The sequence below is a fragment of the Borostomias antarcticus genome (genome assembly GCF_949987555.1).
Source record: "Borostomias antarcticus genome assembly, chromosome: 5".
Classification (NCBI taxonomy): Eukaryota; Metazoa; Chordata; class Actinopteri; order Stomiiformes; family Stomiidae; genus Borostomias; species Borostomias antarcticus.
In genome coordinates this window covers 7,975,058-7,994,716 of record NC_140238.1, presented here as the reverse complement: position 1 = coordinate 7,994,716, position 19,659 = coordinate 7,975,058, and the positions used below count along the sequence as shown (strand labels likewise).

Below are 19,659 nucleotides of genomic sequence, written 5' to 3'. Positions count from 1 at the left end.
AGTTCCAAATTTAATCAATCCACCTGATGATGACATTAACTTAACCTAACGTTAGCTTGCTTTTGTTAGGTAAGTATCTAGTTGGGCTCATCTCTATCATGTCTAATGTCTTGTCTTTCGTCGTGGTCTGCCTCTTCACCCTCTATCTGCTTGCATGTTATGCCAAACTGTTATATCCACCCATTTCTATCAGTCAACCATCCATCCATTTAAGTTTTTATGTTTTCTTATTTTACAAGGTGCTACAGTACTTCAAGCAGAGAAGATGTCTGAAAACTATGGAGCACTTGTCAGGGAGGCCTCTCTGCTCCTCAACCAGTTCAACCCACACAAACAGTGTGTTGGGGATTTCACAGAAGATGCTTCGAAGAACATGGAGGTACTGCAGCTGCTTTCAACAGCATTGATAATGAAGTAACCTCGCCCAGCTAGTAGGGTGTCAGTTGTGGCAGCTGATGTTTAGAAATTGAAAGGCTTATTATTAACCATTTTTCAACTCTGTTCATGCCAGAACCTGGGACTCTCTGATAGAAAGTTCATACTTGACACCATATTTGGATGTATTGAGCACAAGAAATTGCTGGACATTGTCATCAATGTCTTCTATGCTCAGAATGGAAAATGCTTATTCAAGGCTGATCGCAACCAGTTTGCTAGTAAGTTCATAATTTAGGCTACTGCTAATTTTATATAGCCTACGTTTTTATGTCTCAGACTGGTAAAGCAAAACTGATCCGTCTCACGTTTGTCTCCTGTATGGATATTTTTTTTCTGCAGTTATCTGTTATCTCGCCACATTCCTCCTTGATGACCTTGGACTTCAGTGTTTCAGCAAGATTATAAAATCTCTGGACATCAAGAAGATGCACAAAGTGAGACTCTTTCTCTGTACCTAGTGTTGATTCAGGACTCAGGCTCAGGTGGTTTAGTAGCAACAATAACACTGTCTAATTTGTTTTGATAGTTCCTCAGTTTCTTCTTCAACAATACAAACCTCCGTACTTGGATAAAAGACGAGTGGAGTCAGATCTATGATGTAGCATATGTGGAGAGAAACTGGATTGCTCCACTTCTGAGGTAAATCACTGGAAATGTAGGTTTAGCTATGTTTATTATTGCCCTGGACACTGAATTGACAGGTACTCCTTTTGTCCATAAGGTGGCGCCCTGAGATTGAGCTTCTAATGCATCAGCTCGCCACTAGAATGTCTGGAGGGAGTTGGACAAAACCCCCCACAAAAATCACTCGGCCCCAAGAGTTTTCTCTAACCAAACCTAAAGCTCGCACCCTCCCTGCTCCTGAGCCTATTCCACAGCAGGAGAAACATCAACCGGTAAATTGCATCTACGCAAGTAAATTACATTCACAACAACTTCACCATACTCTAACTCCATCCCACTATGTGTCGCCAGCTGTCCCTATGAAGCCACCCCCCCTCCCCCCTTTTTTTTTACTCTTGGCTCTCTGCTTTTTGTCTCCACACTTCTGCTTAGTGGCAGATACCTAGTTTACTCTACATTCTTTAGGAGCCTGTCTGCTAAGTGGTTATTGTGATTTGTTATATGATTCACTTAGATATCATATAATGGACTACAGGATAGCTAACACATAATGGCCTTGTAGACAACATCTATGTAACTACTCTACTGAGATTCATGTCTCTCCCATCAAGTATTTAGCCCACGCTTATTGCTCTGTAAATATTCTTAGCCCATAGAAAAACATTTTCCAGGAGCTTGCTCATTCGTCTCGTTGAGAGAGGTCAGGGAAGAATTTTTACAGCTCACTTTTTCGGCCCTTGGGTGAACTGTTTTTTTGCTTCTCTCTGGAATATGTAGGGGTAGGACCTATGTCCATCCCCCCATTGCTCTCTGTAAAGCGCATTATATTGCCTCTGTGTATGAAATGTGCTATACAAATAAAGTTTGATTTGATACTCTGCCTTGAGTGTGCCTATGATAGGAAAGCACCAGTGTCTTCCCTTTCAGATAAGGGTCAGAATGGCCTACAGTTGCACTTGTTTATATTGCCTGTTTATATGTTTATAAGACCTTCATAGTGACTGTAGATCATTTTAATATCATATAATTTCTGAAGGCTTGTTATATTTCCCCAGGTGCCAAGCAGCACCTACAGGACCCCAAAAGAGAAGCAGGTCTTGGAGGAGGCTAAACAGAGAAACCGTCAGAGGGCTGAAGTATGTGGTCTCTGGATTTTGACACAATTACCCATTCTCGTTCAAAGCCACTAAACAAAACCCTGTTTAATTTCCCCCCTAAGCAAGTGCTCTATGAGGCAAACACTCAACGGTTCAAATGCGCAAACCCTCAGAAATCTGAGAACACCAAGGTAGGTGCATTCAAGTGATTTTCAAGCTTCAAGTTTCAAGTTTTACATCCAGAAATGAGCATTTACAATGCACATACACATCAAAATAAAAGCATTGTGCATAAACATTATTTTATAGTCTTTTGTTTAAAGGTCTTGTTAAAAAGGGGATGGGTGACTCAGTGTGCATCTTGGGTGTTTCTACAATTGGGTGTTTTATCTGGTCTGTCGGTCGGATGTTTGCGCTCTGGTGGGAATGGGGTGGGGGGGCAGGTCCTGAAGGGGGGGGGTCCAGAAGGCTCTGTCCAAAGTCCCGACACGGTGGGGTTCTGTCATAGAGGGTGGGTAGTGAAAAGATTTTGAGTGTATCCTGGTAGAGTAGCTGGAATATGTCCTGCCAATCATAGTCCGGCAGGCGTGTTTTTGGTTCTGTCTGCTGAGACATTACCTCTGGTACACTTCCATGCCACACTGGGGAGGCATACTAAGTCAAAGGTGGTGACGCCAGAACTCATTAACCTCCTCCCGTAACTGCCCAATCAGAGTCACAGTTTTGGTATCATACTCTCTGCCTGTGTCCAGAAACAAAGTTACATACCCAGGGTATCAGGGCAGGTCTCATCCCTAGCTGTAGGAGTTGCAAAACTGCAAAAGTTAAGTCCCACTACACTTTATCAAACGGTTGAAAATCAGTAGTGATGAAAGTACTGATAGTGGCTGGAGTATCAGAGGGTTTATAGAGGATGACCAGGATACTGACAAGAGCATGAGTGGCAAATCTTCCAGGCCTACTGCCAAACTGGGCAGGGTCAAGGTACTGTATGGGGGCTACAGGTGTATGTGTACAGTATGTCGTTTTAAATCCAGTTTGCTACAAACCCCTCTGCTGCCTTGCTGAGTTGGGGTGTTAGAGATATTGGCTGAAGTTGATCAGTTGAGGGAGGCTGTGATTTGGGGACCGGGATAACAGTTGCTTCTTTCCACTGTGGGATGGCGATCCCTTTGTGGAAATACATATTCAGAATGCTACACACAGAACCACTCAGCTCACAGGAAAAGTCCCTTAACACTGTGGGGAACCCCATCAGGGCCAGGGGCTTTGTTGGATTTAATCACCCTCAGTCTGTCATACCCCTCCCATGGATCGCCCTCAGTCTGTCATACACCTCCCATGGATGGATTTGAGGGAGGGCATTTGGAGATGCAGGTAGGGCTGTAGTGTCAATTTTCTGTAGGAATGTACTGTCAGTTAGAGCTTGTTATAGCGTCTCTGTCATCAGCAAGTCAGTGTTTTTGCCACCTATTCCCATCTCTGCTTGCTGTATTCATCACCTGTCACTTTTGTAGAGTGCGATATCTCAGATCAAGCAAAGCCACGATGCCCAGCTCAAGTTTAATTCGGTTCACTCCTCAGGAACGCCAGCCACCCACAAGGTAACGTTCGCTTCAGACAGCCAAATCATTTTCTACTTTGAAAATCATGTTTGAGTGTGTCTCTACCTGTAGACAGATATGTACAATGGTGTATTTGTACAGGTATGATTGCACAAACGTGTATCTGTGTGATTCCCCCAGACTAGCAACTTGCCCATCAGGCTCAACACCACGGCCATTCTGCGCGAGGGCGCACTGTATAACCGCCAGGTGGAGGAGGAACTACGCAGGTACAACAATATGTCAATATCAACCTTAAATGCATGGTGTGCAGACATTTTTGTTTACATAGTTTGTTTACAGAGTTTACATTTTTGTCCCTATCTGTTTCACATGAGAATCCTGTTGGCTGTGCCAGCACACTTCCATTGTAGGATCGTTTTGTTGTGGTACTGAAGTGTGTTAAGTCTGCTGTATGTATGTTAATGTAGAGTGGAGCGCCTGGTTGAGGGGACAGGTGTTAAGTCTGCTGTGTGTTAACGCAGAGTGGAGCGCCTAGTCAAGGAGGCAGGTGTTAAATCTGCCGTGTGTTAACGCAGAGTGGAGGGCCTGGTTGAGGGGACAGGTGTTAAGTCTGCCGTGTGTTAACGCAGAGTGGAGGGCCTGGTTGAGGGGACAGGTGTTAAGTCTGCCGTGTGTTAATGCAGAGTGGAGGGCCTGGTTGAGGGGACAGGTGTTAAGTCTGCCGTGTGTTAACGCAGAGTGGAGGGCCTGTTTGAGGGGACAAGTGTTAAGTCTGCTGTGTGTTAACGCAGAATGGAGGGCCTGGTTGAGGGGGCAGGTGTTAAGTCTGCCGTGTGTTAACGCAGAGTGGAGCGCCTGGTTGAGGGGGTGGGCGAGCCCTCGTCGTTCCTGCAGTGGCAGAAGGAGATGCGAGAGCAGGACCTCCAGGAGGAGCTGGCCCAGGTGGAGCTCCGTCGTCTGGAGGGACGCATTAGCTACGAGGAGGCCGCGCTTGCCCGCATGAAGATTATGGAGCGCAACCAGAAGACGGCCCTGCTAAAGAAGGAAGAGGTGGGTTAGTTTCTCATGCATTCTCTTCGCTTCACCTCCCCAGGCAATACAGTGAAATGCTAAATTATCAACTGATGTCGTCCAATCCGGCCTGTTGGTTTGCTTGCAGACTGCCAAGCTGATGCAGAGATACGCCAACAAGAGGTTACAGGAGGAGCAGGAGATGAGGGACTTGGTGCAACAGGTGGCAGATGGACACAAGAACTCGAAGGCGGCCAAAGTGAAGCTGAAAGAGTTCAAACAGCGTATAGGTACCTGGAAGGTTGCCTTATTATACAGCCACATTATATCACAATGTGCATCAGTCACACTTGGTTGGTCCTCACGTGTGTGTGTGTGTGTGTGTGTGTGTGTGTGTGTGTGTGTTTGTGTCCTAGTAAAGGAAGTGTCGGAGCAGAATCGTGAGCTCTTACGCCAGGCCTTGGAGGAAGCTCAGGCAGAGCTGAGCAGGAAGTTTGAGATCATCTGCCAGATCCGGGCCATTGAATCTGTACCCGTCATCAGACACAAATTTGTGGACGAGACAGAGGTAAGCAGTGGAGGGCATTGATCTCAGGTCTCATCAACATTTCGCGGTACGAGGGGGGCTTTTTACATGGCTCGCGTTTTCTTTACACCCTCGCACCCCTGTCGGTCGTAGACGTCAGGTCATGACCTCCTGGGGGAGATGTCCCTGGCCGAGCTGTGGGAGCGCCTGGCCCTCCTGAGGGAAGCAGAGCGGAGGGAGCAGGAGGACAGGAGGGAGCGTATCCTGGCGGAGCGGCAGAACAAGGAGCAGCTCCTGCTGGAGCGACTGGACACTATCGCCCTCCACAGGACAGCGCTGGTACAGATGACTGCACACAGGTCAGGGGCTCCAAGCACGACTATCCTTTACACACACAAACACACACACTAGACTAGATGACAGCATCAACAGTACCTATACCTATACCTATCACAGGATGAGATGGGTTACAAACTACACATGTTGTGAGGCAGGCAGGAGGAGAAGAAAGTCCGGCAGGGGCTGCTGCAGCAGGCGGTGGCTCAGGACGAGAGGGTGCTGGCCCTACGCAGGAAGCTGGACGAGAGAACACAGGAGCGCCAGAGACTGAAGCAGACGGAGAGGAAGACCAGGGCCGAGACCAGTGAGCAAACTGCAAACTATGCCCTCAAAAGCTGGAATCACAGGAAGGTGAGATGAAACTAAATGTTACATTTCAAAACAAGATCAAGATCAAGATGAATTTATTTGTCATATGTAATGTATGGTGAACAGTTACAGTGAAATGTCGCTGCCGACTTCAAGATTATGCTCAATACAGATTAACTCCACTACTCAGTTTACAACATTTGGATTAGCTGTGAGAGAAACTGTGCAGATCGTAATGTTTTTTCTAGTGACTAATGGGTTGATCACTGGGTTATACTCTCTTTTCTCTCTCCTCATTCCCAACTCTGTGTATATATGTGTGTGTGTGTGTGTGTGTGTGTGTGTGTGTGTGTGTGTGTGTGTGTGTGTGTGTGTGTGTGTGTGTGTGTGTGTGTGTGTGTGTGTGTGACCAGCAAACCCTGGAGGAACAGCACCTGGAGGACTTAGAGCGGAGCTTAGAGTGCCAAGTCCAGCAAGTAGCACTTGATCCTATCTCTCAGAGAAAAATACTGAAGACTTAGAAATCTGCCCCTCTATTATAACGACCAGCTTCAATGTTCAACTTGCTATAGGAAGCTCTGATTATATATAGAACAGTAGGGGAGACCAGGGACAGTTGTAACACTTGTGATTTTCCCAATCAATCAGAAACCACAGGTCCGCGGAGGTGTAGCAGCCTCAGAATCAGGTTCTGGGCAGGGTTCGCGCCCTGGTCTCGCCAGATCCGAATATCCGCTGTTGTACAGTGACCCCGTCGTCACAGTGACCCTGTCGTCACCGTCACAGGCTTGAGAAAGCAAGGTAAACAATCGCAGGGTTGTGCGACGGACCCTCCACAGCAGCGACAGGCAACGATTGGACAATAGGTCCGGTGTGATAGGTTACCATGGATAAAATCAGAAATATATTTATTTAAAATGTTTTTGTTGATGGAATTAGTCTGGGTCCCAGGTGTGGCAGGTGTAAAGGTCACTTCCATGTGGTCAGTCCTTCACAGACCCAGCAGTGGAGCCAGACCTCCCGGGACCTGGACTAGATCTCCAGGCACACCATGCAGAATTCATCTTCATCTGATGAGTCCTGAATTTTAGTGTAGATTATAATTAGTGTAGGCTATATACATGTGTTGCTGAGTGAAATGGCGTGTAAAAGTGTAGTGTGGATTTCGGTTTCTTTTGTCCTCCCCTTTGTGGTCGGCTTTCTTGGTCCAGCTTTTGGATGTGGACGGATGGACATGTGGGAAAAGGTCGTATCCATAGCGGAGCATGATGGATCAGGCACTGCACATGGTGTGACAGGAGAGGATTGCACCGTTGTCACAGTGGCTGTTGGAGCTGGAGTACATGCATTTACCAAAGCTACAGTGGAAGATGGACTGACCATGATCACTGTATGCTACAGTGCCTTGTGTGCTGGACCTTCATATCTGAATTATAGCTCTAATTGATGCACTCGGTCCTTCCTCTCTGGCCAAGGGGCATCTTAAAGAGGCAACAGGGATGCGTCCTGACTCATTTGCATTTATTGGATGCCGTTATGCTGGCTGTTGAGTTGTGTCAGCACACACACAATAAGAACAGTATAGAAAAGACGATGCTTTATAGAAAAGACGATGCTTTAACAGACTTCGGGCAAAAGTTGGCAACAGAAGAACGCATATATAGCATTTAATTCCCTGTTATTCCTACTACAATAGTACCACTAGGGGGAACCAAATCACACAACTAAAGGCATACTTAAAGGAGTAGTAAAGGGAAAAATCATGTTTAGCCCTGTTTTAAGGTTACTTATGATCATATACAATGGTTCAGATCAAAATGTTGACAAAACTAGCACTTTTGAGAAAGTTGATAATTGCTCTACCACCGTTTTGGTCATACAATCACAATGGATGTGGGTGGGCACTTTGAAAAATCATTCAAAAACATGTTAAACTCTCGATTTCAAAGACAAGAAGCTCACCGAGGGGGGTATTGGTGTCCGTTGGTGTTCTGACATCAAATTTGACACAAAATATGAATCCTGTAGGGTTTTATTGATCATTTCATGAAATCCATTGACTTGTATTGACGCGACCGTTGTAGATGTGTAGATCAATCCGCAGAGGGGATTCAGGAAGCGGAACTACTTACGGTAGCTATTGTTATTGTTTATGTTGCTAGGCTACCTAGTTTGCGGAAGTTTATACACGTATGTGCTGCGACTAAATAGTTCTATGCTAAATATTTAAAAAAGCCTTTCCAGATGAACTAGAATCTTACTTTATGGCGAATTATATGTCAGAACGCCAACTAACACCTCTGTGAGTTTCTTTTCTTTGAAATTGAGAGTTTAACATGTTTTTTGAATGATTTTTCACAGTGCCCACCCACATTTACATTACATTACATTACATTACATTACAGTCATTTAGCAGACGCTTTTATCCAAAGCGACTAACAATAATTGCATTTAACGTAGGAAGAGCCAATGTACTACTACTTGCCAGAACTCACAAGTGCATCTTCTTTCTAAAACAAGTGACTAAGAGCATAATCTAGTGCTGAAGGCAAAGTGCAAGAATCACAATCTAAAGTACAGTGCAATATAATATAATATAATAAGTGCTTAGGTGGGAGGATTGTTGTAGTATTTCTTGAAGAGATGAGTTTTGAGCCTGCGACGAAAGATGGGCAGCGACTCTGCTGTCCTGACATCAGTGGGCAGCTCATTCCACCACTGCGGGGCCAGGACAGAGAAGAGCCGTGACCGTGTCGATCGACCGCAGGAGCCTCGGAGTGACGGGGCAACCAGTCGCCCCGAGGTAGCAGAGCGTAGTGGTCGGGAGGGGATGTAGGGTTTGACCATGGCCTGGAGGTAGGAGGGGGCTGTTCCTTTCATTGCCCTGTAGGTTAGCGCCAGAGTTTTAAACTGGATGCGAGCCGCTACAGGGAGCCAGTGTAGGGAACGGAGGAGGGAAGTTGTGTGGGAGAATTTGGGGTGGTTGAACACCAGGCGAGCAGCAGCTTTCTGGACAAGTTCCAGAGGTTTAATGGCTGACGCCGGTGCCCCCGCGAGGAGGGAGTTGCAGTAGTCCAGGCGGGAGATGACCAGGGCCTGGATGAGTACCTGCGCCGTTTCATTAGTGAGGAAAGGGCGAATCCTCCTGATGTTGTAGAGCATGAATCTGCAGGAACGTGTGACGGATGTGACATGTGAGGAAAATGACAGTTGGTCATCAAGGGTCACACCCAGATTCCTCGCAGTCCGAGTCGGGGTCACCACTGTGTCTTCAATGGTGATGGCCAGGTCCCGGTGCGGACAGCCCTTCCCCGGGAGGAACAGCAGCTCAGTCTTGTCCAGATTGAGCTTGAGGTGATGTGTCGTCATCCACTCCGAAATGTCAGCCAAGCACCCAGCTATGCGTGTCTCCACTTCTGTATCAGAAGGGGGAAATGACAGAACCAGTTGGGTGTCATCGGCATAGCAGTGATAGGAGAAGCCATGCGAGCGAATGACAGAGCCCAGAGATGTAGTGTAGACATCCATTGTATGACCAAAACGGTGGTAGAGCAATTATCAGACTTTCTCAAAAGTGCTAGTTTTGTCAACTTATTGATCTGAACCATTGTATATGATCATAAGTAACCTTAAAACAGGGATAAACATGATTTTTCCCTTTACTACTCCTTTAAGGAGCTGCCTGTGGGCAGAAGTCATTAGACTCCTGGATGAGCTAGGTTTCCTCTAGGTGTCACAGCCGTTATTGACTAGCTGTTTTAGTGGCCCCACATACTGTACACTTTGATCTAAAAGAGTTGCATATTATGGGAGCGGTGTGGAGGGAATGAGAGAAGTGTGATCCCATGACTTCTGCAAAAAACATTCCCCTCCACGGAAACAGTGGAAAGAATGGTTGTCCAGAACCAGCAGGGCTTTTTGACTGGGGTGAGCACTTGGTGTGAGTCTGGAAATGCCTGAGGAAGTCTTCCTCTTGCATCCTCCCAGACCCATTGCTGTACCAATAATGCCAGGAGGGCCATGGTTGCTAAAGAAAGGCTGGAACTTTTTGCGGGGGAATATATGAGTAATGATGGGCGGAGTTCCCCAATGCATTTACAGCACACGCAAGTGAGATGAGAATAAGCCTCCTCCATTCTGCAGACGTCACACTGCCGACTTGTTTGACTACTTTTCAAGCCACAATTTCTTTCAGGATTTTGGTCAGTGGCGATTCCCATCTCTTCCATATTCCAGATGTATTTTGCAGCAAATGTGTTTGGTCAGGACAGCAGACAGGTTGTCAAAATATTTTTGTTTTATTGAAGCCTGTAGCTTTCTCCTCCTGTAGCCTATTATTGGCATATCTCTGCATCACCTTAGCAGCCAGAGGACTTTCTCTGTGGCTCATTTTTTGTAAACAAGAAGCCAATCTAACTCGGCATGTGCAGAGTGAATGTAATGACTAGCTTGTTTCTGATTGGATGAATTATATTCAAGGCGTTACAACTGTCTAGCCTGGCGTCGCCAGCCTCACATTCGATTTCACTCTACAGATCAGTCTGGATATCCAACCGTTCTAACGGAATCCGCTCGAATATAAATTTGTTCGTGCCAATCACAACCGTTTATCTAATATTGGGCGGGTTTAATAAGATGACGGAACAGATGAGCGCCATAGAGGCATTTTCGCTGATTGGTTGTAGGTCTATCGAATTGCGTCCAGAGCATGGATGTATGTAATTGATGGTCCAGAGGCATTTTGATCTACGCCCGTTGGTAACGCCCCTTGGGAATCGGAAAGCTACTGTGAGATTCCAGACCCTCGCATTACAACTGTCCCAATGTCTCCCCATGCGGAAAACAAGAAACTGTGGTAAAAGTATAATAAAATAAATAAATTAAGCTTTACCTTTCCCTATTGTTAAATAAAAAGTGACATTCAAATTATTATACCAGTCTTTGTTTTTATTCGCTGTTTTCCAGTTGTCAATGTACGAGCACGAGCTGCGAAATATCTTCACGCGCGCGCGCGCGGCTGCGCTGTGAACAGCTGATCCAGAACACAGGCGAGCTCGAGACCGCTCTCTCGCTAAGTAAAATCACATGACGTATGTTTTGTCATAGGACAGATGATGCGACAACTAGACCGAGGCACAGCTATTCACCGGAGACTTCAGCAAACCCAAGACACCTCGAGCTGTCAGGGATGAAATCCGATAAAACTACTGTGTGATACTGCTGATTATATCTGGAGTATGGCATGTTGGGGAGTTCTGCCTGCGATAGCTGCCGCGTGTCTTCTAGGTAGGTCTCAATTTGTTTTTGCCTCTGCTTGTCACGACTGCAGTAACACATTTCAGCAAACATAAGTCAGTGTCCATAGGACTGTCGACATAGTTTCTAAGCTCCCTCGCCTTACCCTCCTGAAGTCATAAGAATGAGCCTAGGGGCCCAGAGTATCTCAGCACTGATCTTCAACTCCTGATTTAAGAAGCCGTTGAATGGGCTCCTAACATTGTAAATAAATAGGAATAGGCTAAATATAAATATGACTGACCATGAGTCTGTGATCCAAAACTTGACATTGAGTGGAGCTGATGGAATTTTTATACTGACATTAATTCCAATAATTATTTTGCAGCATGTATCAAATGCAGCTTGATGCCATATGTCAGTCATTTGCCTAAGACCAAAGCCTCCAGTCATTCAAAAGCTACAGTAGCCCGTTTGGTCAAAAGCTACAGTAGCCCATTTGGTCATAAGCTACAGTAACCCGTTTGGTCATAGTTTGATGTAGCCCGTTTGGTAAAGAGAAGATTGCTGCCAGCCTGCTGTCAGAGTAAGTAGGGGAAATCATATGACCTGCATTTTGAGTAATTGCATTTCTTGAGGAGGGTGTCTCTCATTCAGCAAAGCAGCTAAGCGTAGGGTTAATATGATTACTGACACAATAAGGTCTCTGTTTGCTGTTACACTGGCCGGGGGTCGCCCATGCTGACACAAGTGAGACACATTTGATAGAGCAAGACATCACAGCACTGCCCTCTGGGAAAGACCTGATGAATGAGGAAGTAAGCTGCATGAAAAATGAATCCTTTATGCTGGAACTTCTGTCCTTGTGTTATTTAGGAAGAATTTGTACCCCCCCCCTCCCCTTTATTCAAGTCCCATCTCTGTCTCTCAAAAATACAAAAACAGAAGTGTCATGAGGGCCTAACTCGGATGACACATTCTAATGGCCTAACACAGTTTTACCCTCAGACAGTTGTTGATTGCTGTGACTCATGACTGTTGTAATGGGTTAGCTACCTTATAATCAGTGATGCTATTTTAGTCCTGTGAAACTTGGGCCTGTGAGGTGAAGATTTTCTCCACCACTCCTGTAAACATGACAGCACAGACAGGTCACCTGAAAGAGACAAGAGTGTTCTCCAATTTTTCTGTCTCCCATAGGCATGGTGTTGAGCCAGACGACACTGGCGCCGACTCTCCAACCTGCTGTGATGAACACCACATTCAGTGACAATGTGACTGCAACTCCCATGGTCCTCAGCACCACGTCCCCAGGATGCTCTGCCCTCAACACCTCTGCCTGCGAGGCCTGTGTCCCGGGATCCTACTACGACAATGGTGGGACTATCTCAGGGACAGACACTGAGAATGGTTGTGTTATTCTATAATTAACATGGTTTAGTCCTATTGATTCCCTTCAGTTGCTCTGTAAAATGGTTAAACAGATCTGCTTTAGACTGTCTACATCACTGTTTCTCAACCAGGGGTCCATGGACCCCCTATGGTCCTTGGGAAAGGGTTTAAAATAGCGGAGCTCACCCCACTCATTCTTGAAACATAATGATTCACAAATGATTCAAACAGATAGCAAATTAAGTGCCATAGAAGCCATAAAACATGTACAATATTTACTTTTTGTGGTGCGAAAAAAGTGGGGGAAAAAGCTTGAAACTGACCTATGTTAAGATCATTCATGTTAAACATGAATACAATAGAAATAACTGTTATGGCTCTCTTATAAGGCCTACTAAACAGACCAGGGCTCAGTCTTAAGGAGGGCATATGAACTGCATGAGGGGACACAATTATTATTAACTATTTTCGATAATACGATATGCTATTGTATTTGTGCAGCACTACAAATTATACTGAGCTCTCTCGTTCTCCCTCTGACTGATAGTATGTTGAACTTGTGTTTGTGCAACATATTATGCTGATGACTGGAGAAAATGTTTCTAAGTGTTGAAAAGCTAGATGTTCTCAAAGTTAGGGCAAGGATAGGCATATAAACTGTGATGACAGTCAGCATGGCTTGCAGTGCACAGCTCGACTTCCAACTGAAATCACACTTGCGGTAACCGTGACATTGGCATAGCTTCCTTTTTCAGTTGCCTATGACGGCCGTCAAACAAAAAACACACCATTGTTTCTTAATGTCTTCATTTATAAGGAATCTAAAGTTAGTATTTTAAATGTAACAGAAAAATACTATGATTAATATGTATTTATAAATAAATAAATAAAAATAATTAATTCAACTATGGGCACCAGTGGAGGGGCACTAGCACTATTGGGGTGGGCCAGGCCCCCTAAGGCCCACCCATAGCGACGGCCATGCTACTGAATAATATATATTGTTGTGGGGACGAGCTCAAAAAAGGTTGAAAACCACTGGTCTGTATGATGTAGTTTACACTCCTGTATTGCATTCATTTCCCAACTCAGATAATGTTAACCCCATGGAATGTCAAGTATGTTGGTGTGTTGCAGTTGGCAATGTGGCTTACTGCTGAACTCTCCCTCTCTCCTCCAGACACCCTGCTGTGCTCCTGCTGCCCTGATCCAGGCCTGTGTCTGTTTGCTGGGGCTTGCCTGCCATGTTCCAGGGGCTTCTTTCAGCCCCTGGCTGGACAGCAGCAATGTCTACCTTGCGGCCAAGGCTTTTATACCAAGTATGTTGGTCGATCAACTGAATCAGGCACAAAGCCTGTGTTCATTTCATTCCCCTGAGTCATCTCATGCATTATTTTGACCTTTGACCTTCTCCCAAACTCGCTCCCTGCAGTTTCACCGGCAGCCCTGTGTGCCAGGCCTGTCCCTCCGGCTCCTACAGCAACAACACAGGCTCTAACGCCTGCAGAAGCTGTTCTCCAGGTACACATCGTATATTAATAAGTTTAAGTTTATAAAATAAGTATTTAATTTAAAGCTTAAAGCTCATATTATGACATATTATTGTGTATGTTCCCTCCATACCCATAGGTTGGGACTTCTTGAGAACAATCAGATACTAGTGTGTAAATGCCAGGCTTAGGTCATATGCTGTACATTCCACTCGACAATAACTATCTAAGGCAGGAGGCTGCGGTCATGAAAGACTAAAACTGTTCGACACAAAAACAGCCTGTTCCCCTCAGCCATAGCCCTATGAACAAGGCTCCCTTCTGACTCTCTCCCCTGCCCCCTGCAATTTTTGCACTATACTGACTACTGCACTGTCTCTTTTGTAGGCCAAATGCACTGATAGTTTTTGCACTATCTTTGTATTTTGCACTGTCCTGTCCTTGCACTGGTCCATTGTTGTGTTGTTGTTGGCTCCACGATGTTGGAAAAAAATCTATGTATGTCAAGTACAGTGGCAATAAAATAATTCTGATTAAAAATATACATTTTACTTTTAGGTTTCTTTGCTTCACAGCAGAATTCCTCCTTATGCCATCCATGTCCACAAGGATTGTTCTGCAAGTAAGTTTATCTGAGATCACTAGTTCTGTGTTGCACTCTTCATAACCCTCACCCACTGGCCATGCTGTTTGGCGGCAGGTCTACAGTAACATCACATGCTATCTCATAGGGTCTTGCATCCCAAAGCCAAATACACACACACACACACGCACACAATATTTGGATTGCCTGGAAACCGAGGGTGTGGTCAGATGGGAGAGAAGACATTGTTAATATTTCATAATTCCTTATGAAATAATAATGTGACATGGGCAGTGGTGGTAGCAGGAAGCATTAAAACCTATGTTTAGTACATATACACTACTGTAGGTTTTCTACTACTCACTGCAGACCTGTGCCTGTCTCCCTGACAGCTCGTCCAGTTGTACCCAGTGCCAGATCTGTCCTGCTGGCACCGAGTCACTGCAGGCTGCAGCCAGAGAGTGCACACCTTGTCGTCCAGGTAATAGCACCAAACAACATCCAAAACTCTTTTATTTTTTAGAAGACTATCTATTAGGTGATGTTGAGGCATGATCTAATATCTTAAAGGAATGCATGATCTAATTTCTGAAAGAAATTGTGTGTAATGGTGTAGAAATTATGAAAGTCAGGTGATGTTTGGTTTTTTGAACAGGCATGCACAAGGCTGCCCGTCAGAGTATGTGTCAAATCTGCAACAGTGGGTCCTTCCAGATCCGCTGGGGCCAGGAGAACTGTGACATCTGCCCTGAAAACCACTACTGCCCTGTGAGTACAGGCTACAAAAACAGTAATAGGAGGCCATCGTCCGAATTTCCTCCCACAGGGATTATTCAAGTACATATCTATCTATCTATCTATCTATCTATCTATCTATCTATCTATCTATCTATCTATCTATCTATCTATCTATCTATCTATCTATCTATCTATCTATCTATCTGTCTGTGTCTGCCTCTCTGTCTGCCTGCCTGCCTGCCTGCCTGCCTGCCTGTCTGTCTGTCTGTCTGAATGTCTATCTATCTGTCTATTTATCTGTCTATCTATCTATCGTGATCCTCCTAGACAATCTCAGTATGTCTGGGCAACAGACCTAGGTGGAAGTACTATTTGAAATCATTGAATTTACTCTGTGCTCGATTCGTTTGATTTCAAATAGAGTATTTCGAACCCTGGTCTGGTATATTTTCTGCGAGATGTGAGACACAGGCTCTCTCTTCTCTCTCTCAGAGTCCAGACGTAAACCCCATCCTGTGTCCCAGTGATGCCTTCTGTCCGGCGGGCAGCACCGCGCCAGGATACTGCATGGAGACTTTCTTCCGCAAGGCTGGGGAGAACTGTGAGCTGGCCCCGGTCACCATAGCTCTACTGGTCATCGGGGGAGGGAGTACGTGTTTTGTTTGTCTACTTACAGTGGGACACCTGGAATACAAATGCATTAAATGTTCTTTTGGGACATGACAAATATCCCAACAAAGTGATGGGAAATAATAGCCTGGCTCCAGCCCCTGAATCTGAAATGCCATTTACTGTACAGTCTGGAAAGACTCGTCCAGAGTGATTTCTCTTAAATGTGATGATGGGATTAAAATGATTGATTGGGGATGAACTAATCGCTGAGGACTGCCTTTTCGGCAATGTCCAAGCAACATGTTCAGATTGAATAATGAAGCGAAACAAAATTTAGTCTGTGGTCAGGCTAGGAAAATAAGGTATTAATTTTCTTTTAATGTGACTGCATTCTGTGCAACATCAAAAAATAATGTCTTTCTCTGTGTTTTTCCAGTGGCCCTCCTCTTCATCATTCTACTGGTGCTGCGTAGAAGGAGGGAAACCGACGGAGAGCTCTCCCTGGCGAGAGCACCGCTGTTAGGCAAAGAGAGACCACAGGGCCGGTACTACGGAGTCCCCTGTGATGCAGAGCCAGTCTACGCCGGCTGGTAAACCTACCTGTCTCTTTCATCCTCCTCTAAAAGAGACTTTCAGAGCAAACCAATTGACATTTCCATTCCTCACGTGCCTCAGCAGGACTACAACAGAAAGACTGGTACCAAAAATCATAGTTTTAACAACTGACGATTTGAGTAGGCCTTCTTTTGGTTATTCATCTGGTGTGGTGCAGTGTGGTTAAGCTGTATTATTTGACAAGCAGTATTCTTCTGTGTTTTGTGCTTTGTTGAAAGCTGACCCCTTAAACTCAAAAAAGAAAAGCGTTCCTCTCTAACCAAAGTTTAATGTGTTAAACTGAGGCACACTGGATTGTTTAGGAAAATTGTATCACATGCCTCTACTAAGGTGCCTGTTGGGACTCTGTTATATGAAAAGCACTTTTTCTTTTGTTGATATTTGTAATTGTTTATACTGCACTCATATTCATGGCAGATGTAGCTGTTTGGTTAAGTTATGCCTTGAGGATGGCTTTAAGTAATTCCCTCAGTCAGTCAGTTTATTGGCCACAAAATGTAAAGACCTGAGGTACTATTATGTGATATAGTTTCCGGTTTTATGTGTTTTATGTGATTGAAATTTATGGTTACATCTGGTTTCATCATTACCAATGTTTTTCACCTATGTTATTTAAGGATGATGTTTGTATGTTTTAAAGAAAGACTAAATGGAATGTGAGAGGGCAAAATGGTGGAATAAAGAACATAAGCCTGCCCTAACATCCTGTGGAATTCGATTCTAAAACCATATCATGCCAATTACATTTTCCAAAATGTAAAAGAAAAAAACTCGGCATACAGTAAATATAACAGATTATTTTCGTAGAATTAGATCTACACAGTTGAGCGGGTTGTCCAATGATCGTAGGGTCAGTGGTTTGAATCCTGGGTCCTCATGTCCAATTAATAATAATTACTGGACCTCAAGGGTCTTTACACACGTGACACACAAATGTGAGTGAGCGGCAACATAGCACACACACACACACTCACATCTTCAGTGGTTGTTGGTAGAATTTGTCCTCTTTATTCATCCCATCCAAGTCGTCCTCCTCCAGGGGCCCCCAGGAGCAGTGGGCAGCCCTCATCAGTTGCGCCCGGGGACCAGGTTCAAGTGCTCAGTCCAGGTCCTGGTCAGAGACGGGACTGAAGAGCCATCTTTTCTTCTGCCTGTTTTTAATATTGGGGTTCTTGGGAGAAAATCCTTGTGAACGAGGAGAGAATGTGCGAACTGCGCACAGAAAGGCCCGGGAGATACCCCACCTGAGTACCTGACAACCCTGGGAGATACCTCACCTGAGTACCTGACAACCCTGGGGAGATACCCCACCTGAGTACCTGACAACCCTGGGAGATACCTCACCTGAGTACCTGACAACCCTGGGGAGATACCCCACCTGAGTACCTGACAACCCTGGGAGATACCTCACCTGAGTACCTGACAACCCTGGGGAGATACCCCACCTGAGTACCTGACAACCCTGGGGAGATACCCCACCTGAGTACCTGACAACCCTGGGGAGAACATCCTCAGTGCTAACATCATCCCAAGTGGGAAGTCGTTTTTGCTGTGAGGCGACAGATACCGTGCCACTCCTGCTTTGGATAAAAGCGCTATACAAGTGCAGTCTATTTACCATTGACCATAGTAGGCTACTTGGATCATTCATATTTAGATCAAAAACTCATCTAATCATGATGTGCACTGTCACTGTGTTGTCTAAAGATATATAGTTAAAGGCCACCAGAGGGAGCTTTAATCGTGTTTCAGAATCGCGCTTTGTCTGAACCGTATGGTCTGTTCAGCAAGCCGTAGTAGAGGTCACGACGAACATGTCGGCCGCCTTGGCTAGGAGTGTGCCTGGTATGTATAAGACAGCATTACATTTCTAACTTCTGTAATTTCAGACTTTCACGTTTTGTCTGCTGACGTCGTTATAGCTATATTGAATAAGTCTACCGCTGTTATTCTTTGCGTGGGGCTACTGCTGTATTTACATGGTCATGATGATCCTCTTGTGTTATGGGCAGGCTTGCTGAGGCCGCTAGCAGCTTTGAGCATCAGAGCGCCGCAGATATGTCGGTTCTCTACCATCCTCCATCGTAAAACTGTTCAGGGATGTGCAACAGCTGCCCCTACTTGGTCTGCTTCGGTTGCTAAAACCCTTCAGTCACCCCAGCAGAGCATTCTGCAACGGTAAGGACAGAAATAGGCTACATTCATTCAAAATGGCATAGCATAATATGATATCTCATAATATCCCTATAATTGTGAGAGGGAGGCTACTGCTGACAATTATGTGAAATAGAATTTGGCATGGCTATGTGCTCTAAGTGATCTTTAATTTGTTTTGTTTGGGTTTATTTTGGTGCAGTGTGTCACCCCTCATTCCCAGCCTGGTCCCGCAGCCCAGCAGAACCCTCACCTACTGGAGTCTGAAGAAGGGCAAGAGGAAGTCTGTGAAGTCTGTGACAGAGAGGTTCCTGCGGCTTCACTGTGGCCTATGGCTCAGACGCAAGGTAAGGCCAACCTTAATCTGTCTCAACTGGTGTATATAGGTTTTGGGGATAAGCCTTGTCATTCGTTTATTACTGCCCAATCAGTGGCGGTGAAATCTGTTGTCCGCCCAATTAGATTCAGTCCAGACTACGCAAAACAACAACCTAGCAACTGCTCCGCCGAAGACAATTGTTATTGGTTTAAAGAAATACAGCATCCCCCCCTCCCTATCCCTGAATAGTAATGAGTCCAGCCACACCTTTCTCCAGCACTGGCACAGCGTAAACAAAGAGTGGAGATAGGTCTGGCTATGCAACCCTAACCCTGTGGGTCAGATGCAAGATAAGGCCATGGTCTTCCTCATTATGCTTTGAGATAACTGTTGTAAGGGTTACGATAGTTTGTAGTTTGATGATACATTGACTCCTCTTCCTTGTTCCTGACAGGCTGGCTACAAGAAAAAGTTATGGAAGAAGTTGCCAGCCAGAAAAAAACGCTTACGAGAGCATGTATTTTGCAACAAAACACAAAGCAAGCTGTTGGACAAAATGACAACTTCGTTCTGGAAGAGAAGGAACTGGTATGTTAATGATCCCTACCT

The 19,659-nt window shown here is 45.2% G+C and overlaps 2 protein-coding genes across 2 annotated transcripts; both read left to right on the top strand.

Annotated features, from left to right (window-relative positions):
• Positions 1-265: 265 nt before the first annotated feature.
• On the top strand, positions 266-6,433 carry cfap99 (cilia and flagella associated protein 99; the record flags this gene model as incomplete). Its single annotated transcript, XM_084438434.1, has 15 exons — positions 266-379; positions 512-656; positions 778-872; positions 965-1,077; positions 1,160-1,334; positions 2,118-2,198; positions 2,282-2,350; positions 3,677-3,763; positions 3,905-3,993; positions 4,573-4,777; positions 4,887-5,028; positions 5,155-5,306; positions 5,418-5,623; positions 5,759-5,954; positions 6,326-6,433. The coding sequence occupies 15 exons, from the start codon at positions 266-268 to the stop codon at positions 6,431-6,433; spliced, it is 1,977 nt and encodes a 658-aa protein (XP_084294560.1).
• A 4,637-nt stretch (positions 6,434-11,070) lies between these two features.
• On the top strand, positions 11,071-19,226 carry LOC311309250 (uncharacterized protein; the record flags this gene model as incomplete). The annotated part of the gene is made up of 11 exons (XM_084438433.1): positions 11,071-11,198; positions 12,348-12,524; positions 13,720-13,858; positions 13,972-14,060; positions 14,588-14,651; positions 15,005-15,093; positions 15,268-15,380; positions 15,843-15,999; positions 16,399-16,552; positions 18,955-19,078; positions 19,194-19,226. The coding sequence occupies exons 1-11, from the start codon at positions 11,150-11,152 to the stop codon at positions 19,224-19,226; spliced, it is 1,188 nt and encodes a 395-aa protein (XP_084294559.1). The 5' UTR covers positions 11,071-11,149.
• Positions 19,227-19,659: the final 433 nt, after the last annotated feature.